This window comes from Passer domesticus, chromosome 34 (genome assembly GCF_036417665.1).
Source record: "Passer domesticus isolate bPasDom1 chromosome 34, bPasDom1.hap1, whole genome shotgun sequence".
NCBI lineage: Eukaryota > Metazoa > Chordata > Aves > Passeriformes > Passeridae > Passer > Passer domesticus.
This window is the reverse complement of record NC_087507.1, coordinates 539,453-564,938: the sequence shown is the minus strand read 5'-3', so window position 1 is coordinate 564,938 and position 25,486 is coordinate 539,453. Positions and strand designations below refer to the sequence as shown.

The 25,486-nt window shown below is 45.1% G+C and overlaps 2 protein-coding genes and 2 long non-coding RNA genes across 5 annotated transcripts in view; 2 read left to right on the top strand and 2 right to left on the bottom strand.

Annotated features, from left to right (window-relative positions):
• Positions 1-209: 209 nt before the first annotated feature.
• Positions 210-1,377, top strand: LOC135288722 (uncharacterized). The gene is made up of 2 exons (XR_010351698.1): positions 210-862; positions 1,107-1,377. It is a non-coding gene; the product is annotated as an uncharacterized LOC135288722 (long non-coding RNA).
• On the bottom strand, positions 969-19,704 carry LOC135288718 (pre-B-cell leukemia transcription factor 4-like). The gene is given in 12 exon segments (XM_064402117.1): positions 969-1,396; positions 1,398-1,427; positions 2,331-2,417; positions 3,651-3,748; positions 5,307-5,469; positions 7,313-7,448; positions 10,815-11,005; positions 14,217-14,295; positions 14,297-14,350; positions 14,391-14,478; positions 15,947-16,020; positions 19,346-19,704. Coding segments are annotated over 12 exon segments (1,275 nt in total). The 5' UTR covers positions 19,567-19,704; the 3' UTR covers positions 969-1,342.
• A 912-nt stretch (positions 19,705-20,616) lies between these two features.
• LOC135288719 (uncharacterized) lies at positions 20,617-25,449 on the bottom strand. 2 transcript variants are annotated; one of them, XR_010351692.1, is made up of 2 exons: positions 25,006-25,449; positions 20,617-22,266 (listed from the first exon to the last, which is right to left on the bottom strand). It is a non-coding gene; the product is annotated as an uncharacterized LOC135288719 (long non-coding RNA). The 2 variants fall into 2 exon arrangements; XR_010351691.1 differs by lacking the exon at positions 25,006-25,449 and adding an exon at positions 24,218-24,393.
• Positions 25,450-25,477: 28 nt separating this feature from the next.
• LOC135288618 (long-chain fatty acid transport protein 1-like) overlaps positions 25,478-25,486 on the top strand; it is a 25,326-nt gene continuing 25,317 nt past the window's right edge. Inside the window, 1 exon segment of the mRNA XM_064401988.1 lies at positions 25,478-25,483. Within this exon segment, the coding sequence (XP_064258058.1) occupies positions 25,478-25,483 (6 nt within the window).

The following is a 25,486-nucleotide window of genomic DNA, read 5'->3' as shown; positions in this document are numbered from 1 at the left end:
CTCACACCCTTCCTGCCCTTTTCCCACCCCTCACAGTCCTCCCGCCATTTTCCCACCCCTCACAGTCCTCCCGCCATTTTCCCACTCCTCACACCCTTCCTGCCCTTTTCCCACCCCTCACAGTCCTCCCGCCATTTTCCCACCCCTCACAATCTTCCCAGCATTTTCCTGCCCCTCACACCCTTGCTGCCCTTTTCCCACCCCTCATGTTCTTCCCACCCTTTTCCCACCTCACAATCTTCCCACCATTTTCCCACCCCTCACACCCTTCCTGCCCTTTTCCCACTCCTCACAGTGTTCCTGCCCTTTTCCCACCCCTCAAACCCTTCCCACCATTTTCCTACCCTTCATGATCTTCCCTCCATTTTCCCACCCCTCACCATCTTCCCGCCCTTTTCCCACCTCTCATGATCTTCCCACCATTTTCCCACTCCTCACACCCTTCCCACCATTTTCCCACCCTTCATGATCTTACCACCATTTTCCCACCCCTCACCATCTTCCTGCTCTTTTCCCATCCCTCATGAACCTCCCGCCTGCCGAGCCCAAACCTGAGAGAAAAAAATCAGGAGAAAATGGGAAAAAAAAGGAAAAAAAAAGGCTTTGGAAATTTATTTTTTGGATAAAATCTCAACTGAAAAGGGCAGACTCTGAGAACAGCACCAGAACGGCACAAACCCCCTCAAATTCCCATGGGGAAATCCCGCGGTTTGGCTGTTTTGTGGTCAGTTTGGGGTTTGTCATTTTATTTTTGTACTTTTCCATCAGAAAAAGTGAAGCCATGGAATTTCCCGATATGAAATCCCTTGGAATGACACCAATGGAAGGTCCGGCCTGCGAGCAACGTCCAGCGAGAAGTTTGGTAAAGCAACTTTCCCATTAATTAGCTAAATTAATTAAGAAAAATTTTCTATAGAAATTTCCTATAGAAATTTCCTATAGAAAATTCCAATAGAGAGAACATCCAATTACAATAGGGGGGGTTTAATTAATCTAGAACAGAAATCCCAGCGTAAAAAACCGCACAGAAATGAAAATAAATCCATTTTTTTCCGCTGCAAAACTGGAGACAAACACCAAGAATATTTTTTTTCCTTCTTCTTCAGGTTCTTGGTGTAAAATCCAAGTTTTTTCCTTAAAAAAATGGCATTTTCTGAGGCGAAATGAAGTTATAAATAATCCCGAGTCGGCGCTGAGAGGTAGAGGTGTCGCTGCCATCACAATCTATTGGCTTGTTCTGAGGTAATTAATTCATTGCGAGTCAATCATTCTATCGCCCTGTCATTAATTAACGTTAATTGACCTCTCTCCTCTCAAAAAGGTCCTTTTAATTAAGAAATCTTTAATTGGAGGCGTCGCTGCCCGGGTCGGCGGCGGGGGACGTGATGGACGAGGGGGGTGGCGGCGTCCTGCCAGCTGCCATTGGCCTGAGGGGGCAGAAAATTTAATTAATTCATATTAATTGGCGTTAAATCATCAAGAAATTACCTGTAGATGGCATTATAGAGCATTGTGTGTTTGCAATTGAGGGTGGTTTTAAAAGGAAATAGCAGAAAGTTGATATCCCAAAAAACCTTCTTCTTCTTTTATTTGTATGTTTATAATTTGGTATAAATATAAAAATGTAATTTATGTATTTATAGAAATAAGTAAATTTTCTATATTGCATCTATATAAATAGAATATAAATTTATACATTTTCTCATATATAATATTAATTTATAATGTAAAATATATTTTTTAAGTATTAATTATGTTTCTGATTTATACATTTAAATCTAAATTTATATACTTTATTTAATGTATTTTATATATCATAACAGTAAAAATAATAATAATGATGATTTATAATATAAAAAATTATATATATAAATCTATACATAATTCCATAAATAATTTATTAATATAACAATATAATTATCTATTTTTTTATAATAGATAAATTAATATATCATCTATATGACATTATATAATAATTTTATTATTATATATATTATTTTGCTAGAGATTAAATATATATTTATATTTAAATACATAATTGTTTACATTTAATATATGAATAGTAAATATTAAATATTTTATATATGTAAATAATGAATAGACATATATTAATAACAATATTAAATTTCTTGAAAGGTTTAAATATTTAAAAATTCATCATTTAAATTCCATTTGTCCAGCTTTTCCCCCCATCCCAATATCACCCATTTTGGGGGAAATAATTTAAAAAATAAAATTAAAATTACAATTAAAATAAATTCAAAAAAAGAATTAAAATAAATGTAAAAAAATACAATTTCTGGGTAATATTTTATGAAATCCTAGCTGACCTCGAGGCGCTGCGAGGAGAACAAAGGGCTCCCCACGAGGGGCTCGAACCTCCCCGGCTGCTGCAGGACGTGCTGCAGGGAATCCAGCTGAAAAACCAGAAAAATGGGGAAAAAATGAAAAATAAAGTTAAAAAAACGAATTTAAAAATTCCCAAAATGGGAATTTGTCAGGTAGAGTTCCCGTGGGAATAAAGGATTGGAGTGAGAGGAGGGATTGGAGAATTTGGTAAAAAAATTAGGGAATTTTAATAAGAATTTTAGTGGGAATTTCAAGTGGGAGTAGGGGATTTGTGGAGTTAATAATAAGAATTTCAGTGAGAAATTCAAAGTTTCAATAGGAATTTTACAGGGAATTTCAGTGAGAATTTCACCGAGAATTTCAAAATTTAATGAAGAATTGAATCCCTAATTCCAACAGGAATTTCAGTGAGAATTTCACTCCTGATTTTAATTAATTAATTTAATTTCACCAATAATTTCAGAATTTAATGAAGAATTTAATCCCTGATTCCAACAGGAATTTCAGATTTGCAGCGGGAATTTCAGTGAGAAATTCAAAATTTCAACAGGAATTTCAAAAAGATTTTCAGAATTTAGTAAATTAATATATTTCAGAATTTAATTAAGAATTTTACTCAAAATTTCAGATTTTCAGTGAGAATTTCACAATTTAATGAAGAATTTCACTCCTAATCCCACCAGGAATTTCAGATTTTCAGTAAAACCAGCAATTTAAACAATCCCAAACCTTTAAACACCCCTTAAAATTGAAATAATAATCTGGAAGCATCAATTCCTCTGGGATCCAGGGCAGAATTTGGATCTTTCACCATTTTTATCTCTGGGATCCAGGGCAGAAATTTGGATTTTTTTCCTCCGGGATTCCAGGGCAGAAATTTGTATTTATTTCCCATTTTTTTCCTTTGGGATCCAGGGCAGAAATTTGGATTTTTTTCCTCTGGGATCCAGGGCAGAAATTTGGATTTTTTTCCTCTGGGATCCAGGGCAGAATTTGGATTTTTTTCCCCATTTTTATCTCTGGGATCCAGGGCAGAAATTTGAATTTTTTCCCATTTTTCCTCTGGGATTCCAGGGCAGAAATTTGAATTTATTTCCCATTTTTTTCATTTGAAATCCAAGGCAGAAATCTGGAATTTTTTCCTCTGAATTCCAGGGCAGAAATTTGAATTTTTTCCCATTTTTCCTCTGGAATTCCAGGACAGAAATTTGGATTTTTTCCTCTGAATTCCAGGGCAGAAATTTGGATTTTTTCCCCTGAATTCCAGGGCAGAAATTTGGATTTTTCCCATTTTTCCTCACCTGGGGCTGTGCGCTGGGAGGGCTCTGGTAGGAAGCCAAGGGCTGCAAATTGAGGAAAGAATCCCCAGAATTCGTCATCTTAAAGGACCCAGAGGAAGCTGAAAAAACAACAAAAAAACCCAAAAAATGAAATTAAAATGGAGAATTTTAATGGGTGAGAAATGCACCCAAAATGGTTCTTTAGAAGGGATAAAAATGGAATTAAAAGGGGATAAAAAAGGGAATAAATGGAGTTAAAAGGGGCTAAAAAGGGGAATAAATGGAATTAAAAGGGGATAAAAAGGGAATAAGAGAAATTTTAAAAGGGAATAAAATTGAATAAAACAGGAAATAAAAAGAAAAAAATAAATATAAATGCGGTAAACAGAAATAAAATTAAATATAATGGAAATAAAATTAAATATAAAGGAAATAAACTGAAATAAAGGAAATAAATGGGAAGAAACAGAAATAAAATTAAATATATAGAAAATAAACAGAAATAAATGGAAATAAGGTGCAATAAAAGGACGTTAAAGGAAATAAATGGAATTAAACTGAAATAAAAATGAGTATAAAGGGAATAAATGGAAATAAATAGAAATAAACAGAAATAGAAAGACATTAAAAGTAAAATAAAGGAAATAAATGGAAATGAAGGCAAATAAACAGAAAAAAATTACATTATAAATAAATAAAATGAAATAAAAAGGAAATCAATGGAAATAAAATTAAACTAAATAAAGTGAATTCAACCAAAATAAAATAGGAAAAATCCCAAAAAACCCCAAAATTAAACCAAAATAAAGAGGAATAACAACTCCCACAGTGCTCCCAGCAGCTCATTAATTACCCCGGGGTTAATTAGCAATCCCAGCCCGCTCACCGGAGTTGGGCGGGGAGGGGGAGTGTCCCCCGTGTCCCTGCTGTCCCCCATGTCCCTGGTGGCCCTGCTGGTGGCCCTGGTGGTGTCCCCAGTGTCCTTGGTGGTGTCCCCTGTGTCTCGCGCTGTCCCCAGCGCTGGCTCCCAGCAGCTCATTAATTACCCGGGGTTAATTACCAATCCCAGCCCGCTCACTGGAGTTGGGCGAGCAGGGGGAGTGTCCCCAGTGTCCCTGCTGGCCCTGCTGGTGGCCCTGCTGGTGGCCCTGGTGTCCCCAGTGTCCTTGGTGGTGTCCCCTGTGTCCCATGCTGTCCCCAGCGCTGGCTCCCAGCAGCTCATTAATTACCCTGGGTTAATTACGCATCCCAGCCCGCTCACTGGAGTTGGGCGAGCAGGGGGAGTGTCCCCCGTGTCCCTGCTGTCCCTGCTGTCCCTGGTGGCCCTGCTGGTGGCCCTGGTGGCTGTCCCTAGTGTCCCCAGTGTCCCTGCTGTCCCATGGGCCGCATGCTGTCCCCAGCGCTGGCTCCCAGCAGCTCATTAATTACCCGGGGTTAATTACCCATCCCAGCCCGCTCACCGGAGTTGGGCGAGGAGGGGGAGTGTCCCCCGTGGCCCTGCTGTCCCTCGTGGCCCTGCTGGTGTCCCCAGTGTCCCCAATGTCCCCAGTGTCCCTGCTGGTGTCCCCGGTGTCCCCAGTGTCCTTGGTGGTGTCCCATGGGCCGCACTGTCCTCAGCGCTGGCTCCCAGCAGCTCTTTAATTACCCTGGGTTAATTACCAATCCCAGCCCACTCACCGGAGTTGGGCGAGCAGGGGGAGTGTCCCCCGTGGCCCTGGTGGCCCTGCTGGTGGCCCTGGTGGCTGTCCCCAGCCCTGGCCGTGTAGATGCTGGCCTCCTCCTGGAACTTGCCCATGTTCTTCTTGTAGCGGATGCGCTTGTTCCCGAACCAGTTGGAAACCTGGCAAAGGGAAAATCCGGGAGGAATGGCATGTTTTAAACATTTTAATTAAAAAAAATAACAATTTTTTCTTTGTAGGGGATAAAATTTGCACCAAAATCCCAAAATTTGCCCCAAAATCCAGGGAAATTGGCCCAAAATCCAGGGAAATTGGTCCAAAATCCTGGGACTTTGCCCCAAATCTTGGGAATTTACCCAAAATCCCAGGAAATTTACCCAAAATCTTGGGATATTGCCCTAAAATCCCAGGAATTTGCCCCAAAATCCAGGGAATTTTCCCAAAAACCCCAGGAATTTTTCCCAAATCCAGGGAATTGGCCCCAAAACCCCATGAATTTGCCTGAAGTCCCGTGAATTTGCTCCAAATCCAGGAATTTGCCGCTAATCCATGGAATTTTCCCAGGAATTTTCCCCAAATCTTGGGAATTGGCCCCAGTCTCAGCAATTTGCCCCAAAATCCCAGGAATATCCCCCCAAACCTCAGGATTTTTCTCCCCAAAATCTCTGGATTTTGCCCCAAATCTGGGGAATTTTCCCAAAATCACAGGAATTTTCCCCAAAATCTTGGGAATTTTCTCAAAGTCTCAGGAATTTGCCCAAAAATCCAGGGAATTTGCCCCAAAAATCCCAGGAATTTTGCCCAAAATGCTGCAGATTCTCCCCAAAATCCCAGGGATTTGCCCCAAAATCTCTGAAATTTGCCCAAATAATCTCTGGAATTTTCCCCAAAATCACTGGAATTTTCCTCAAAAATCTCTAGAATTTCCCCAAGATCTCATGAATTTTCCCAAATCCTGTGAATTTTCCCCTAAATCTCTGGAGTTTTTCTGAAAATCCAATGATTTTTCCTCTAAAATCCCAGGAATTTTCCTCAAAATCCCAGGAATTCACCCCAAATCTCCGGAATTTCCCTCAAAATCTCCAGAATTTTCCCCAAAATCCCAGCAATTCACTCCAAAATCCTGGGAATTTACCCAAAAAATCCCAGGATTTTTCCCCCAATCTGGGGAATTTTCCTCAAAAATTCCAGGAACTTGCCCCAAAATTTGGGGAATTTTCCCCAAATCTCTGTATTTTTCCTAAAATCCTGTGAATTTTCCCAAAATCCCATGATTTTTCCTCAAAAATCCCAGGAATTCACCCCAAAATTCAAGGAATTCACCTCAAATCTGGGGAATTTTCCCCAAAATCCCATGAATTTTCCTCAAAAATCGCAGGAATTTCCCCCAAAATCTCAGGAATTTACTCCAAATCTGGGGATTTTTCTCAAAATCCCATGGTTTTTCCTCAAAAATCCCAGGAATTTTCCTCAAAAATCCCAGGAACTCACCCCAACTCTCCAGAATTTTCCCCAAAATCTCCGGAATTTCCCCAAAAATCTCCAGAATTTCCCCCAAACCCTGTGAATTCACCCCAAATCTGGGGATTTTTCCCAAAATCCCATTATTTTTCCTCAAAAATCCCAGGAATTCACCCCAATTCTCCGTAATTGCCCCCAAAACCTCCAGAATTTCCCCCAGAATCTCCGGAGTTTCCTTCAAACCCTGTGAATTCACCCCAAATCTGGGGATTTTTCCCAAAATCTCCAGAATTTCCCCAAAATCCCATGAATTTTCCTCAAAAATCCCAGGAATTTCCCCCAAAATCCCAGCAATTCACTCCAAAATCCTGGGAATTTGCCCAAAAAATCCCAGGATTTTTCCCCCAAATCTGGGGAAATTTCCTCAAAAATTTGGGGCATTTTCCTCAAAAAATCCCAGGAATTTGCCCCAAAACCCTGGGAATTCCCCCCAAATGTCCGTATTTTTCCCAAAATCCTGGGAATTGGCCCCAGTGTGCCCACCTGGGAGACGCTGATGCCGCCCTGGCGCGCCAGCTCCTCCTTGGCCTCCTCGCTGGGGTAGGGATTGCTCAGGTGCGAGTAGAAATACGCGTTCAGCACCTCCGTGGCCTGCCGGCTGAAATTGCGCCGCTTCCGCCTGGAAATCCAAAGTATTGGGGGGGAAATGGGGAAAAATTCATTTATTTCAGGTTAAAATGGGGAATAAATCCATTTATTTCAGGTTAAAATGGGGAAAAATCCATTTATTTGGGGTTAAAATGGGGAATAAATCCAATTATTGAGGGGTTAAAGGGGGTTTAGAAATACGCGTTCAGCACCTCCGTGGCCTGCCGGCTGAAATTGCGCCGCTTCCGCCTGGAAATCCAAAGTATTGGGGGGAAAATGGGAAAAATTCATTTATTTCAGGTTAAAATGGGGAATAAATCCATTTATTTCAGGTTCAAATGGGGAATAAATCCATTTATTTCAGGTTAAATTGGGGAATAAATCCATTTATTTCAGGTTAAAATGGGGAATAAATCCATTTATTTCAGGTTAAAATGGGGAATAAATCCATTTATTTCAGGTTCAAATGGGGAATAAATCCATTTATTTCAGGTTCAAATGGGGAATAAATCCATTTATTTCAGGTTAAAATGGGGAATAAATCCATTTATTTCAGGTTAAATTGGGGAATAAATCCATTTATTTCAGGTTAAAATGGGGAATAAATCCATTTATTTCAGGTTAAAATGGGAAATAAAGCAAATTGTTTGGGATTAAATGGAGGTTAAGAGGGTGAAAATGGGGAATAAATCCATTTATTTGGGGTTAAAATGGGGAATAAATCCATTTATTGAGGGGTTAAAGGGGGTTTAGAAATGCGCGTTCAGCACCTCCGTGGCCTGCCGGCTGAAATTGCGCCGCTTCCGCCTAGAAATCCAAATTATTGGGGGGAAATGGGGATAAATCGATTTATTTCAGGTTAAAATGGGGGTCTGGGGGGTGAAAATGGGGAATAAATCAAATTATTGAGGGGTTAAATGGGGTTTGGAGGGTGAAAATGGGGAATAAATCCAATTATTGGGGTGAAAAATGGGGAATAAATCAAATTATTGGGGGGTTTAGAAATGCGCGTTCAGCACCTCCGTGGCCTGCGGCTGAAATTGCGCCGCTTCCGCCTGGAAATCCAAATTATTGGGGGGAAAAATGGGGAAAAATTCATTTATTTCAGGTTCAAATGGGGAATAAATCCATTTATTTCAGGTTAAAATGGGGAATAAATCCATTTATTTCAGGTTAAAATGGGGAATAAATCCATTTATTTCAGGTTAAAATGGGGAATAAATCCATTTATTTCAGGTTAAATTGGGGATTTGGCTTGCTGAAATTGCGCCGCTTCCGCCTGGACATGGGGGAAATTCAAATTATTGGGGTGAAAAATGGGAATAAATCAAATTATTGGGGTGAAAAATGGGGAATAAATCCATTTATTTCAGGTTAAAATGGGGAATAAATCCATTTATTTCAGGTTAAAATGGGGTTTGGGGGGTGAAAATGGGGAATAAATGAAATTATTTCAGGTTAAAATGGGGAATAAATCCGTTTATTTCAGGTTAAATGGGGGTCTGGGGGGTGAAAATGGGGAATAAATCCATTTATTTCAGGTGAAAATGGGGTTTGGGGGGTGAAAATGGGGAATAAATCCATTTATTTCAGGTTAAAATGGGAAATAAATCCAATTATTTGCTCTGCTGGAGCTGAGCTCACCATGGGTGATGTCCACCAAAAATACCCAAATTTTTCACCAAATGTCTACATTTTTCACCAAATATTCACATTTTTCCATCAAAAATCTACATTTTCCCACCCATTGGAGGAACTTCTTCCCAAATTGTCTCACCTGGAATGGAGGAACCTGGCCCTGAGTTTCACGAGGGCCTCACAGGAGCTCTGCTTGAGCCAAGCTCACCATGGGTGATGTCCACCCAAAAATATCTAAATTTTTCACCAAATATCCACATTTTTCCACCAAATATCCACATTTTTGCCCCAAAACCTCATAATTGCAGGAATTTTTCCCCAAAATTCCCTCACCTGGTGTGGAGGCACCTGGACCTGAGGATCACAATGGCTTCACCAAACTTGCCATGGTTGACACCCAGCAAAAAAAATCCAAATTTTTCCACCAAATAATCATCTTTTCCCATCTATTATCCACATTTTTCCCCAAAAACCCCATAATTGCAGGAATTTTTCCCAAAATTTGGCTCACCTGGGGTGGAGGAACCTGGAGCTGAGGATCATGGTGACCTTGCAGGAGCTCTGCTTGAGCTGAGTTCACCGTGGGTGATGCCCACCCAAAAATATCCAAATTTTTCACCAAATATTCACATTTTTCCACCAAATATCCATATTTTTGCCCCAAAACCCCATAATTGCAGGAATTTTTCCCCAAAATTCTCTCACCTGGTGTGGAGGAACCTGGAGCTGAGTTTCATGAGGGCCTCGCAGGAGCTCTGCTTGAGCCGAGCTCGCCGTGGTTGACACCCACCCAAAAATATCTAAGATTTTCACCAAATATCCACATTTTTCCCCAAATATCCACATTTTTCCATCAAATATCCACATTTTTCTCCCTGTTTGAAGATTTTTCTCTCAAATTTGGTTCATCTGGCGTGGAGGAACCTGGAGCTGAGTTTCACAAGGGCCTCACAGGAGCTCTGCTTGAGCTGAGCTTGCCATGGTTGACACACCCAAAAATACCCAAATTTTTCCCCAAATCTGCCCATTTTGCCCCAAATTTGGCTCACCTGGCGTCGAGGAAGCGGGAGCGGAGGACCATGAGGGCCTCGCAGGTGCTCTGCTTGAGCTGCAGCTGGATGGAGCTGAACTTGCCGTGGATGAGGCGCACCCAAAAATATCCAAATTTTTCACCAAATATCCACATTTTTCCCAAAATCTCCCCATTTTCCCCCAAAAGGGGCTCACCTGGCGTCGAGGAAGCAGGAGCGGAGGACCATGAGGGCCTCGCAGGTGCTCTGCTTGAGCTGCAGCTGGATGGAGCTGAATTTGCCGTGGATGAGGCGCACCCAAAAATATCCAAATTTTTCACCAAATATCCACATTTTTACCCCAAAACCCAACCATTGAAGGAATTGTTTCTCAAATTTGTCTCACCTGGGGTGGAGGAACCTGGAGCTGAGTTTCGCAACAGCCTCACAGGAGCTCTGCTTGAGCCGAGCTCACCGTGGGTGATGTCCACCCAAAAATATCCAAATTTTTCACCAAATATCCACATTTTTCACCAAATATCCACATTTTTCCATCAAAAATCCACATTTTCCCACCCATTGAAGGAACTTTTTCCCAAATTGTCTCACCCGGCGTGGAGGAACCTGGAGCTGAGTTTCACGAGGGCCTCACAGGAGCTCTGCTTGAGCTGAGCTCGCCATGGTTGACACACCCAAAAATACCCAAATTTTTCCCCAAATCTGCCCATTTTGCCCCAAATTTGGCTCACCTGGCGTCGAGGAAGCGGGAGCGGAGGACCATGAGGGCCTCGCAGGTGCTCTGCTTGAGCTGCAGCTGGATGGAGCTGAACTTGCCGTGGATGAGGCGCAGCATGCGCTGGATCTCGCGCGGCGCGATCGGCCGCGTGCGGCTCTGCTCCCGCAGCAGGTTCAGCACGTGCGCCGTGAACTCGCTGCACGCCTGCGGAATGGGGGGAAAAACGGGGATTTAGGGGAAAATGGGGGGAAATGGGGAAAATGGGGGATTTAAGGGGGAGAAATGGGGAAAAAATGGGGGAAAAATGGGGGATTTAGGGAGAAAATGGGGAAAAAAAAGCAGGAAAAATGGGGGATTTCGGGGAGGAAAATTGGGGATTTAGGGGAAAATAGGGGATTGGGGGGGAAATGGGGATTTAGGGGAAAGTGGGGATTTGGGGAAAAATGGGGGATTTAGGGGGGAAATGGGGTATTTAGGGAGAAAATGGGGAAAAATGGGGGATTTAGGGGGGGAAATGGGGGGAAAAATGGGGGATTTAGGGGGGAAATGGGGAAAAAATGGGGGGAAAATGGGGCATTTAGGGGGGAAATGGGGGAAATTGGGGAAAAATGGGGAAAAATGGGGAAAAAATGGGGGATTTGGGGGGGGAATGGGGAAAAAATGGGGGATTTAGGGGGGGAAATGGGGGATTTAGGGGAAAATGGGAAAAATGGGGGATTTAGGGGGGAAAAAAGTGGGAAAAATGGGGGATTTAGGGGGGGAAATGGGGAAAATATGGGGGATTTGGGGGGGGAAACGGGGATTTAGGGGAAAAATGGGGGATTTGGGGGATTTAGGAGCGAAATGGGGGATTTGGAGGGGGACATGGAGAATTAAGGGGGCAAAATAGGGGATTTGGGGGGAAAATGGGGGATTTAGGGGAAAGTGGGGAAAAAATGGGGATTTAGGGGAAAATGGGGAAAAATGGGGAAAAAATGGGGAAAAAATGGGGGATTTAGGAGGGGAAATGGGGAAGAAATGGGGGAAAAATAGGGAAAAAATGGGGGAAATTGGGGAAAAATGTGAAAAAATGGGGAAAAATGGAGGATTTAGAGGGGTAAATGGGGAAAAAATGGGGAAAATTAGGGGAAAATGGGGAAAATTGGGGAAAAATGGGGAAAAAATGGGGGGAAATGGGGGATTTGGGGGGAAAATGGGGGATTTAAGGGGAAAATGGGGAAAAATGGGGATTTCGGGGAAGTGGGGAAAAATGGGGGATTTAGGGGGGAAATGGGGGATTTAGGGAGAAAATGGGAAAAAAATGGGGGAAAATGGGGAAAAAAGGGGGAAAAAATGGGGGATTTAGGGGGGAAATGAGGGATTTAGGGAGAAAATGGGGAAAAATGGGGGATTTGGGGGGGAATGGGGAAAAAATGGGGGATTTAGGGGGGGAAATGGGGAAAAATGGGGGATTTGGGGGGGAATGGGGAAAAATGGGGGGTTTAGGGGGGGAAATATGGGGAAAAAAGGGGAAAAAATGGCAGATTTAGGGGGGAAATGGGGGATTTAGGGGAAAATGGGAAAAAATGGGGGATTTAGGGGGGAAAAAGGGGAAAAATGGGGGATTTAGGGGGAGAAATGGGGAAAATATGGGGGATTTGGGGGGGGAAACGGGGATTTAGGGGAAAAATGGGGGATTTGGGGATTTAGGAGCGAAATGGGGGATTTGGAGGGGGACATGGAGAATTAAGGGGGAAAAATAGGGGATTTGGGGGGAAAATGGGGGATTTAGGGGAAAGTGGGGGAAAAATGGGGATTTAGGGGAAAATGGGGAAAAATGGGGAAAAAATGGGGGATTAAGGAGGGGAAATGGGGAAAAAATGGGGGAAAAATAGGGAAAAATGGGGGATTTGGGGGGAAAATGGGGGATTTAAGGGGAAATTGGGAAAAATGGGGAAAAAATTGGGGATTTTGGGGGGGAAATGGGGATTTAGGGGAAAAATGGGGGATTTAGGGGGGAAATGGGAATTTGGGGGGGAAAATGGAGATTTAGGGGAAAATGGGGGATTTGGCGGGGGGAATTGGGGATTTAGGGGGGAAAATGGGGATTTAGGGGGGGAAAGAGGAAAAAATGGGGAAAAAATGGGGAAAATGGGCGATTTGGGGGGAAATGGGGATTTAGGGGAAAATGGGGAAAAATGGGGGAAAAATGGGGGATTTAGAGGAAAGTGGGAAAAAAATTGGGATTTAGGGGGAAAAATGGGGGGGAAATGGGGGATTTGGGGGAAATGGGAAAGGAATCTCCCCCTTAATCCCCTTTAATCCCTTTAATCTCCCCCTCAATCCCATTTAATTTTCCATTTAATTTTTCCTTTAATCCCATTTAATTTTCTCTTTAATTTTCTCTTGAATCCCTTTAATCTCCCCCTTAATCCCATTTCATTTTCCCTTTAATCCCTTTAATCTCCCCCTCAATCCCATTTAATTTTCCCTTTAATTTTTTCTTTAATCCCATTTAATTTTCTCTTTAATTTTCTCTTGAATCCCTTTAATCTCCCCCTCAATCTCATTTAATTTTCTCTTTAATTTTCTCTTGAATCCCTTTAATCTCCCCCTCAATCTCATTTAATTTTCTCTTTAATTTTCTCTTGAATCCCTTTAATCTCCCCCTCAATCTCATTTAATTTTCTCTTTAATTTTCTCTTGAATCCCTTTAATCTCCCCCTCAATCTCATTTAATTTTCTCTTTAATTTTCTCTTGAATCCCTTTAATCTCCCCCTCAATCTCATTTAATTTTCCCTTTAATTTTTCCTTTAATCCCATTGAATCTTCTCTTTAATTTTTCCCTTTAATCCCTTTAATTTTCCCCTTAATCCCCTATAATCCCATTTAATTTTCCCTTTAATCCCTTTAATCTCCCCCTTAATCCTATTTAATTTTCCCTTTAATTTTCCCTTTAATCCCATTTAATTTTCTCTTTAATCTCCTTAATTTCCCCTTTAATCCCATTTAATTTTCCCTTTAATCCCTTTAATTTCCCCCTTAATCCCATTTAATCTTCCCTTTAATCTCCCCCTTAATCCCTTTAATCCCATTTAATTTTCCCTTTAATCCCATTTAATTTTCCCTTTAATTTTCCCTTTAATCTCCCCCTTAATCCCATTCAATTTCCCCTTTAATTTTCCCTTTAATCCCCTTAATCTCCCCCTTAATCCCATTTAATTTTCCCTTAATCCCTTTAAATTCCCCTTTAATCCCCTTTAATGCCATTTAATTTTCCCTTAATCCCTTTAAATTCCCCTTTAATCCCCTTTAATCCCCCCTTAACTCCCCACCACCAAACCCCGCACTCCCCCACCTCCCTTCCCACCCCAAAACCCCCCAAAAACCCCCAAAAACACCCCAAAAACACCCCAAATCCCCCCCCGGGATCACCTGGTCGTACTTGTCCAGCTCGGCGTGGAAGATGTGCCGGATCTGCGCCAGCTTGGCGCGGTAATCGGCGTGCTCCGCGCCCCCCCGGTGTCGCCGCGGCTTTCCCGGCTCCTTCCGCCGCTTTTTGGGGTGAATCCGCGGGGTTTTTGGGGGGCTTTGGGGGGCGCAGCGGCAGCCACGCCCTCGGCCAGCAGCATGTTGTCCAGGCGCAGCAGCTGCGCGTCCGGGGGCTCCTCCTCGGCAGCGCCGCGCACGCTCAGGGCTGCGGGAAATGGGGGAATTGGGGAAAAATGAGGGGAAGTGGGGGAAAATGGGGGGGGGAAATTGGGGAAAAATGGGAAAAAATGAGTGAAAATGGGGGAAAATGAGGGGAAAATGGGGGGGAATGAGGGGAAATGGGGGGGAAATGGGGAGGAAATGAGGGGAAAGGGGGGAAAAATGGGGGGGGATGAGGGGAAATGAGGGGAAATGGGGGGAAAATGGGGGGAATGAGGGGAAATGGGCGGGAAATGAGGGGAAATGGGCGGGAAATGGGGGGAAATGAGGGGAAATGGGCGGGAAATGAGGGGGAAATGGGCGGGAAATGGGGGAAAAATTAGGGGAAATGGGGAAAAATGAGGGGAAATGGGGGGAAAATGAGGGGAAATGGGGGGAAATGGGGGGGAAACTGGGAAAAATGAGGGAAAATGGGGGGGGAAATGAGGGGAAATGAGGGAAAAATGAGGGAAAATGAGGGAAAATGAGGAAAAATGGGGAAAAAAGGTGGGAAAATGGGGGGAAAATGGGGGAATGGGGGGAAAATGAGGGAAAAATGGGGGGGAATGGGGGAAAATGAGGGGAAGGGAGGAAAATGAGGGGGAAATGAGGGAAAAATGAGGGAAAAAATGGGAAAGGGGGGAAATGAGGGGAAAATGAGGGAAAAATGGGGAAAATGAGGGAGAAATTGGGGGGAAATGGAGGAAAAATGAGGGGAAGAGGGAAAAATGAGGGAAAATTGGGGAAAATGAGGGAAAAATGAGGAGAAAGGTGGGGGGAAAGGAGGGAAGATGAGGGAAAACAGGGGTACAAATGATGGAAAATCGGGGGGGAAAATGGAAAAAAAAAGGAAGAAAATGGAAAAAATGAGACAGGGAATAAAAGAAAAAATGGGAAGGAAAGAAGGGGGGAAAAATGAGGAAAACCATGGAAAACCGGGAAAAAAATTAGGAAAAGGGAGGGAAAATGGGGGGGGGAAATGAGGGAAAATGGGGGAGGAAAAAGAGGATTTGTCATTTATGGTGGTTTCAGGAAGAAATTTTGGATTTTCTCGTTTCATGTGGATGTTCCTGTTCTGTTAAAGTGGAGTGAGAGGAAAAAAATAATGGAAGAAATGAGGAGAAATGGAAGAAAAAATATGGGGCTTCCTGATTTTTTTTCTCATTTTTCTGGGTAAAATCTGCAAACTTCTGGATTTGTAGAGAAAAAACTGGGATTTTCCAGGTTCCAGAGGGAATTTCCTAAAAAAAACTCCCAAATCCTGGAATTTTCCCATAAAACAACCCCAAAATTTATTTTTTCTCCCTTAAAATAAACTAAAAAAAACCTCAAATTTCAACCTAAAAAAATTTTTTAGAAAATTTTAAATTGTGAATCTGTGAGGGAAAATCAGGATAAAGTGGAATGGGGGGAAATCTGAGATGAAAAAGTGGGATTTGAGGGAAAAAATGGAAATAAAAAGGAGGAATTCAGACCTGTTTTTTCCTTGATTTCACAGAGGACGCTGAACAGGGCTGGCTTCATCCTGTGGCAGTTCAGGGCGTGCTTCCTGCAAAAAACATGGAATAATCAGCCCCAAAATCCATGGAAAAAACCCCAAATTGGGGTCACGTCATGGGAAGAGCAGGTGAGTGGGGAAAATCCGGAGGAAAATGGGAATTTTGGGGGGTTTTTTTGGGGTTTAATCTCATTTTTCTGGAAGGAAAAGTCCTACTTTTTCAGAATTTTGGAGCTAAATTTTTGGGAAAAATCCACTGGATGCAAAATCCACCTCAAAATCTCATTTTTTAACTGATTTTAACCCTTTTTTACCTCAGAAAAATCTATTTATAGCTAAATTTAATGGATTTTTTTTTTAATATATAGTCCTCAAATTCCCCGATTTTAGAGAGTTTGGGCCCAAATTCCACCGGGAAAAATCCTCTGTAGAAACCCCCTCAAAATCCATTTTTTCCTTGCTGCTTTTGAGCCCTTTTTCCCCTCAGAAAATCCATTAAAAATCCACTTTTCTCTCATTTTCCCAGCAAATCCCGATTTTCCCGCCCTGCCAACCTCTCCAATCCGGGCTCCCCATCAGCCCCGCCCCAAATCCTGGGATTTCCCCTCAAATCCTTGGAATTTTTCCCTCAGAACCTCGCGGGTTTTGTCCCAAAAATTCGGGATTTTGCCCTAAAAAAAAATCGGCGGGAAAAGAAAAACCCCGGGAGCCGCGGGCGGAGAACAAAGGCGGCTCTGATCCCATTGTCCTCAAAAAACCCGGGGAATGTGAGGGGAAAATCCCACTAAAACCACCCCTTTTTTGGGCTAAAACCTTCGATTTAGGTCCCCGAAGGCAGCGCTGGTTAATTAAGTAATTAATAATTAATTCGTAATTAATTATTCATTATTAAGTCCCGCCCGGCTCCTCCCTACCAGGTCCGCTCCCCACTCTTAATTGGGAGCTTGGATCTTAAAATTACCAATTTTGGGACTTTCCAAGGGCTTGGAAACCCCCCAAAAACTGCATTTTTAATAGAAAAGTAATAATTAATCCCTAATGAATGGCCGTAAACGCTTAAAATCCAACAAACATCGCAGCCACGGGGGAAAAAAGTGGATTTTTCACTGAAAATACTGGAAAATTGGGAAGCAGATTGTGGGTTTGGGTTAATATTGAAAGGATTTGGTTTTAAAAGAAGATCATTCCTCAATTTATGGGAATTAAAACTGCAGACAAACTCAAAATTACCCCAAATATCCCAAAATTCTCCTCAGTATTCCGTGAAATCCAAATTTAGGGAATCCCTACAGGAGCTGCAGGTGGGGAATGCCCAAAACTAGGGCAAAAAAAGGGAATTTGGGGGGCAAAATTGACAATTCCATCCCCAAAAAACAACTCAAAAAATTACTTTAATCACAAATTTGAGGGTTTGGAGGGAAAACTCCCCCTGAAATTTCGAATAATCCATGGAAACAGCTGGAATTCGGGGCTGCCGCACCCAAAAGGGGCCAAATTTTGGGGCGAGATAAGAAAAAACGGAGACTTTTATCAGCCCCGTGAACCGGGACCACTCCCAGCTCCCCAAAAACCTCGTGAATGAGGGAAAACACCCCAAAAAAGCCCAATTTTTGTAGGATTTGAGGCGTTTCCCTCCCGGAGCAGCAACTAATGAGCCGTTAATTACCCGCAGTTAATTAAGGAATGCACAACCCGCCAAAATCCTGGAATTCTGCTCATTCCCAGTGCGGGTTTTCCCTAAAATTCAGGAATTCCTGGGGAGGATGGAGGATTTATTCCAAATTATCCCACCCAGCCCCAAAAAGCTCCAGTTTTCCCATTCCTGGGGTTTTTTCCCTCATTCCCAGTGGGGCTTTTCCCATTCCTGGGGTTTTTCCCCCATTCCCAGTGGGACTTCCCTCCTTCCCAGTGTTTTTTTCCCCATTCCTGAAGTTTCTCCCCCAATCCTGGGTTTTTCTCCCCCATTCCCGAGGGTTTTCCCTCATTCCCAGTGGGGTTTTTCCCATTCCCAGGGGTTTTTTTCTCTCATTTTCAGCAGTTTTGCCCCATTCCCAGTGAGGTTTTCCCCATTGTCTTGGGGTTTTTCCCAATTCCAATAAGTTTTCCCACATTCCCAGTGGTTTTTGTCCCATTCCTGGGGTTTTCTCCCCACATTCCTGAGGGGTTTTCCCCATTCCCAGCAGTGCTGCCTAACCCCACCAGGAATGGGGCAAAACTGCTGGAAATGGGGGTAAAAACCTCTGGAATGGGAGAAATCCCACAAGGAATGGGATAAAATCCCTGGAAATGGGGAAAATCCCACAAAGAATGGGGTAAAATCCTTGGAAATGGGGGAAATCCCACAGGGAATGGGGTAAAATCCCTGGAAATGGGAGAAATCCAACAAGGAATGGGGTAAAATCCCTGGAAATGGGACAAAACCCCAGGGAATGGGGGAAATCCCACAGGGAATGGGGGAAATCCCCAGGAATGGGGCAGAACCAGTTGGGAATGGGAAAAACTTGCTGGGAATGGGGAAAAACCCCTGGAAACTGGGGAAAATCACTGGAAATGGGGAAACAAAACACTGGGAATGAGGAAAATCCTGCTGGGAAAGGGGGAAACCCCTCAGGATTGGGGGGAAAACCCGCTGGAAATGGGATAAAAACACCGGGAATGGGGGGGAAAACACCAGGAATGGGGCAAAAACACTGGAAATTGGGCAAAACCCTCTGAAAATGGGGCAAAAACACTGGAAATGGAGCAAAACCCACTGGAAATGGGGTGAAAACACCAGGAATGGGGCAAAAACACTGGGAATGGGGCAAAACCCATTGGAAATGGGGCAAAAACATTAGAAATGGAGCAAAAGCCACTGTAAATTGGGTGAAAACACCAGGAATGGGGCAAAACTGATGGGAATGGGGCAAAACCCACTGAAAATGGGGCAAAACCACTGGGAATGGGGTGAAAACACCAGGAATGGGGCAAAACCCACTGGAAATGGGGGGAAACACCGGGAATGGGGCAAAACTGTGGAAACGGGGGAAACCCGCCGGGAATAGGACAGAGACCATGGGAATGGGGCGAAACGCCTGGGAATGGGGTAAAAGCACCCGGCAATGGGGCAAGCCCGCTGGGAATGGGGCAAAACGCCCGTGAATTGCCCCCAGAGCGGGAAGGACGCGGGGAAGAAGCGGCAGCACCGGCCGGGATGCGGGGCCCTGAGCGGAGCGGGAAAGCCGCGAATAGCGGCGAAGTTTCCCTCACAAACCCCTCCCTCAGTGTCCCCTCGGTGTCCCCTCAGTGTCCCCTCGGTGTCCCCGCGGTGGCCCCGCGCTGAGTCACGGCCGTGCCGCTGTCCCCGGTCCCCGTGGCCGGTGTCGCCTCCCCGTACCTGGCCTGGGCCTCATCCAAGCTCTGGTCGGTGATGGCCATGATCTGCTGCAGGACGTCGCCGCTGTCGTGCTGCGGCGGCGCCGCTGCTGGCCCTGAGGGCGGCCCTGAGGGTGGCCCTGAGGGTGGCGGGTCGCCACTGGTGGCGGCGGCGGGGGGAGGCGCCGGCGGAAGAGACCCCGGCAGGGCCACCCCGGGCACCAACCGCGGCGCGGCCTCCATGGGCGGGCCTGGAGCCGCGGGGCCGGCGCGACAGGGCGCGACAGATCGCGACAAATCGCGACAGATCGCGACAGGAGCCGCGCCGAGCCGGCGGCCACAGAGCCACCCCCCCCCCCGCGCTGCCGCCGCTGTGGTCACGCCCAGCCCTGGCCACGCCCCCTCCCGCCCGCGCCCACGGGAGGCCACGCCCCTTCGTGAGGGGACGCCCTTCCCGCCTTTGCGCTTGGCCACGCCTCCAGCACAAGCCACGCCCCTACGAGGGGACGCCCTTCCCGCCATCGCTGTGACCACGCCCCCCGCTCTGGCCACGCCCCTTCTGGCAGTTTTCAGGATCCCGTCCAATTTTGGCCACGCCCCCACCTCGACCACGCCCCCAGAGCCGCCATTTCCTCCCTCTCGACCCCACCCATAACGTTTATGGCGTCTCCATGGCAACCATAGCCACGCCCACTAGGCCACGCCCCTCCCGTAGGCCACACCCCCCTGGCTCCCGATTTTCCTTTTTTCCACCCAAAAATTTGGAAATTTTTGGTGCCAAAAGCCCCGCTTGGGTTCATTTTGAGGCTCCGATGCTGAATCCCAACAAATCAGAGCTTTGATCCCCATTTTGGGATAAAAAGAGAGGGAAAAATGAAGGAATTGATGGGAAAAAGAAAGGAACAAAAGTAAAAAAAATAATTAAAGGGAAAAATCCCTGGTTCCACCCCAGGGATCCTTGGGAATTCCCAGAACTCACAGGGAGGTTTTCCAGGATCAGGGAAAAAAGAGGGAAAATTGGGGTTTTTCTCAGCATTCCCAAATCCTGGGATTTGTGGAATTTTCAGGGAAAATTCCGCGCTCACAATTCCCAAATCCCTGGACGATTTCTGAGCTTTTCCAGGGGAATTTCTGCCCTCCTCATTCCCAAATCCCTCCCTCGGAATTCCCAAATTCTGGGGGATTTTGGAGCCTTTTCCAGGGAAATTTCAGCCCTCAGAATTCCCAAATCCCACCCTCGGAATTCCCAACCCCCTCCTGGAAGATTCCTGAGCTTTTCCAAGGAAAAACAACTCCGGGTTAAAACCAGTCTTTAATGGGAATTCTGCTCCCACGGTTTCCCTAAAAACCTGGAATTTTCCTGGGAAAAATCCAAGCTGGAGCCCCCCTAGGAATCCAAAGTTCTCCCAGGTCCCACAAAACCGCCTCGTTCTTGAGATTTCCAGGAAAATTTTGGTTCTGGAGCCCCCCAGGACTCCAAAATTCTTCTCAATCCTTGATCCCACCAGGAGTTTTCCAGGAAATTTTGGTTCTGGAGCCCCCAGGAATCCGAGGTTCTCCCAAATCCCACAAAACCGCCTCGTTCTTGACTTTTCCAGGGAAATTTTGATGTTGGAGCCCCCAAGATGATCCCAAATCCCAAAAAATCGCTTGTTCCTTGATCCCACCAGGAGTTTTCCATGGAAATTTTGGTTCTGGAGCCCCCAGGAATCTGAGGTTCTCCCAGATCCCACAAAACCACTGCGTTCCTGGGTTTTCTGTGGAAATTTTGGTTCTGGAGCCTCTCAGGACTCCAAAATTCTTCTCAACCCTTGATCCCACCAGGAGTTTTCCAGGAAATTTGGATACTGGAGCTCCCCAAGCCTCCAAGATGCTCCCAAATCCCAAAAAATCACTTCATCCTTGATCCCACCAGGAGTTTTCCAGGAAATTTGGGTGCTGGAACCTCCCAGGACTCCAAAATTCTTCTCAACCTTTGATCCACCAGGAGTTTTCCAAGGAAATTTTGATGCTGGAGCTCCCCAGAACTCCGAGGTTCTCCCAAATCCCAGAAAACCACCTTGTTCTTGACTTTTCCAGGGAAATTTTTATGTTGGAGCCCCCAGGATGCTCCCAAATCCCAAAAAAATCACTTCATCCTTGATCCAACTGGAGTTTTCCAGGAAATTTTGGTTCTGGGGCCCCCCCAGGACTCCAAAATTCTTCTCAACCCTTGATCCCACCAGGAGTTTTCCAAGGAAATTTTGATGTTGGAGCCCCCCAGGACTCCGGGACTCTCCCAAATCCTAAAAAATCACTTCATCCTTGATCCCACCACGACTTTTCCAGGGAAAATCCAGGCTGGAGCCCCCAGGAGTCCGAGGTTCTCCCAGATCCCACAAAACCGCCACGTTCTCAAGTTTTCCATGGAAATTTGGGTGCTGGAACCTCCCAGGACTCCAAAATTCTTCTCAACCTTTGATCCCACCAGGAATTTTCCAGGAAAATTTCCACGCTGGAACCCCCAAGGAATCCAGAATCCTCCTCAACCCCACAATCCTCGCTCCACCACGAATTTCCCAAGAAAAATTCCCACCTCAGAGCCCCCCAGCCCTTCGAGCCTCGCCCAAAAAAACCTCCAAAAAATCCCAAAAAAACCCCAAAAATCCCCCAAAAAAAACCCCTAAATGGAAGAATCCACGGTGAAGTGGCCGTTGTGGGAGTGCAGCCCCCGCTCCGGGGCGGCGTACTTGGAATTCCGGAGGCACGGGAAGCACAGCAGGCGCCGGAAGGTGTTCCTCATCTCGCTGTCCCGCCAGGAGTAAACGATGGCGTTAATTAGCGAGTTAATTTCGGCCAGCAGCAGCACGTACTTCTCCACGGCCAGCACGTCACAGCTCTGGCAGCCCAGCCCGTCCAGCAGCAGAACCACCTGGCCCGGAGTCCAGCACACCACGAAGGCACCTGGAAAAACGGGGGAAAAAGGGGAAAAAATGGAATTTTTGGTGTTGGCCGGTCACTGCCTGGATGGGGTTGAAGGTCTTTCCAACCCAAAGGATTCCAGGATTAAATTGTTCCATGGAATCCCCATGGATTCCAGTCTTTGGAGAATAAAAAGAGAGAAAAAGATCCAGGAGATCCAAAGGCACCTGGAAAAGAGCGAGAAAAATGGGAATTTTTGGTGTTGGCCGGTCACTGCCTGGAGGGGATTGAAGTTCTTTCCGACCCAAAGAATTCCAGGAGAAAATTGTTCCATGGAATCACTGTGGATTCCAATCTTTGGAGGAAAAAAGGAGAGAAAAAAAGAGACAAAAATATCCAGGAGATCCAAAAGGCACCCGTAAAAATGGGAAAAAAAAAATTAGAAAAAAAAATGGAATTTTTTGGTGTTGGCCGGTCACTGCCTGGATGGGATTTCAGTTCTTTCCAACCCAAAGAATTCCAGGATAAAATTGTTCCATAGAACTCCCAGGGATTCCAATCTTTGGGGAGAAAAAGAGAGAAAAAGATCCAGGAGATCCCAAAGGCACACGTAAAAATGGGAAAAAATTAGAAAAAAAATGGAATTTTTGGTGTTGGCCGGTCACTGCCTGGATGGGGTTGAAGGTCCTTCCCATCCAAAGAATTCCAGGATAAAGTTGTTCCATGGAATCCCCATGGATTCCAATCTTTGGAGAATAAAAAGAGACAAAAAGGTCCAGGAGATCCAAAAGGCACCCGCAAAAATGGGGAAAAAAAAAATTAGAAAAAAATGGAATTTTTGGTGTTGGCCGGTCACTGCCTGGATGGGATTGAAGTTCTTTCCGACCCCAAGAATTCTGGGATAAAATTGTTCCATAGAATTCCCATGGATTCCAATTTTGGAGGAAAAAAGAGAGAAAAAGATCCAGGATATCCCAAAGGCATGTGGAAAAAAGGGGGAAAAAGATAAAAAAATTGAATTTTTGGTGTTGGCCGGTCACTGCCTGGATGGGATTTCAGTTCTTTCCAACCCAAAGAATTCCAGGATAAAATTATTCCATAGAATTCTTGTGGTGAGTCTTGGGAGAAAATTGAAATGAGGGAAAAGAGATGGGATAAAGATCCAGAAGATCCCAAAGGCACCTGGAAAAACGGGGAAAAAAGGGGAAAAAATGGAATTTTTTGGTGTTGGCCGGCCACTGCCTGGATGGGATTTCAGTTTTTTCCGACCTAAAGAATTCCAGGATAAAGTTGTTCCATGGAATCCCCATGGATTCCAATCTTTAGGGGAAAAAAAGAGGGAAAAAGGTCCAGGACATCCCAAAGGCATCTGGAAAAATGGGAAAAAAAGAGAAAAAAAATGGAATTTTTGGTGTTGTCCGGTCACTTCCTGGACAGAATTTCAGTTGTTTCCAACCCAAAGAATTCCGGGATAAAATTCAGCACAGTAAGGGGGTGGGCACCCCTGTTTATCCCCTAATTAACTGCTAATTAACCACCCACCCTGGATGATGGTGATGGTCTTGACCAGTGCTGTGCTGCGGGTGCACACCCATTAACCCCTAATTAATGGCTAATTAACTGCTAAATCACCACCCACTGAGAATGGTGACCAACCCACCAAGGATGATGATGACCAACCCAATTAACGCCTAATTACTGCTAATTAGCCACCCACTGAGAATGATGATGACCAACCTATCCAAGATGAAGATGACCAACCCTATTAACCTCTAATTACCCCCAATTAACCACCAATGGAGGATGATGATGACCCATCAAAGATGATGATGACCAACCATACCAGGATGACATGACCAACCCAATTAACCCCTAATGAACCACCACCCAGGATGACGGTGACCAACCCAATTAACCCCTAACGAGCCACCCACCCCGATGATGATGATGACCAACCCAATTAACCCCTAATTACCCCTAACAAACCACCCACCCAGGACGATGGTGACGGTCTTGACCAGCGCCAGCTCGGTGTTGCGGTGCTGTGGGTACTCGCCCCGTTACTCTTTAATTAATGGCTAATTAACCACCCACTGAGGATGATGACCAACTCATCAAGGGCGATGGTGACCAACCCACCCAGGCTGACGATGACCAACCCAATTAACCCTTAATGAACCACCCACCCCAGGCTGACGATGACCAACCCAATTAACCCTTAATGAACCACCCACCCAGGATGATGGTGATGGTCTTGGCCAGCACGGTGTCATGGTGCTGCAGGTGCACACCCATTACCCCCTAATTAATGGCTAATTAACCACTAATTCACCACCCACCAAGAATGATGATGACCAATCCAATTAACCTCTAATTACCCCTAATTAGCCACCCACTGAAGATGATGATGACCAACCCACCAGGATGATGATGACCAACCCAATTAACCCCTAATGAACCACCACCCAGGCTGACGATGACCAACCCAATTAACCCCTAATGAACCACCCACCAAGGATGACGATGGCCAATCCAGGCCAATCCATCGAGGATGATGATGACCAACTCATCAACCCAACTAACCCCTAATTACCCCTAATTAACCACCCACTGAGGATGATGATGACCAACCACCCAGGCTGACGATGACCAACCCAATTAACCCTTAACAAACCACCCACCCCGGATAGTGACCAACCAAATAAACCCCTAATTACCCCTAACGAACCACCACCCAGGCTGACGATGACCAACCCAATTAACCCTTAATGCACCACCCACCCAGGACGATGGTGACGGTCTTGACCAGCGCCAGCACGGTGTCGCGGTGCCGTGGGTACTTGCCCCGTTACCCCTAATTAATGGCTAATCAACCGCTAATTAACCACCCATCCAGGATAATGGTGACCAACTCACCAACCCAACTAACCCCTAATTACCCCAATTAACCACCTACTGAGGATGATGATGACCAACCCAATTAACCCTTAATGAACCACCCACCAAGGATGACGGTGACCAACCCAATTAACCCTTAATTAACCACCCACCCAGGATGACGGTGACCAACCCAATTAACCACCCACCCAGGACGATGGTGACCAAGCAAATTAACCCCTAACGAACCACCCACCCCGGATGGTGACCAACCCAATTAACCCTTAATTAACGACCCACCAAGGATGATGATGGCCAATCCATCGAGGATGACGATGACCAACCCAATTAACCCCTAACGAGCCACCCACCCAGGATGATGGTG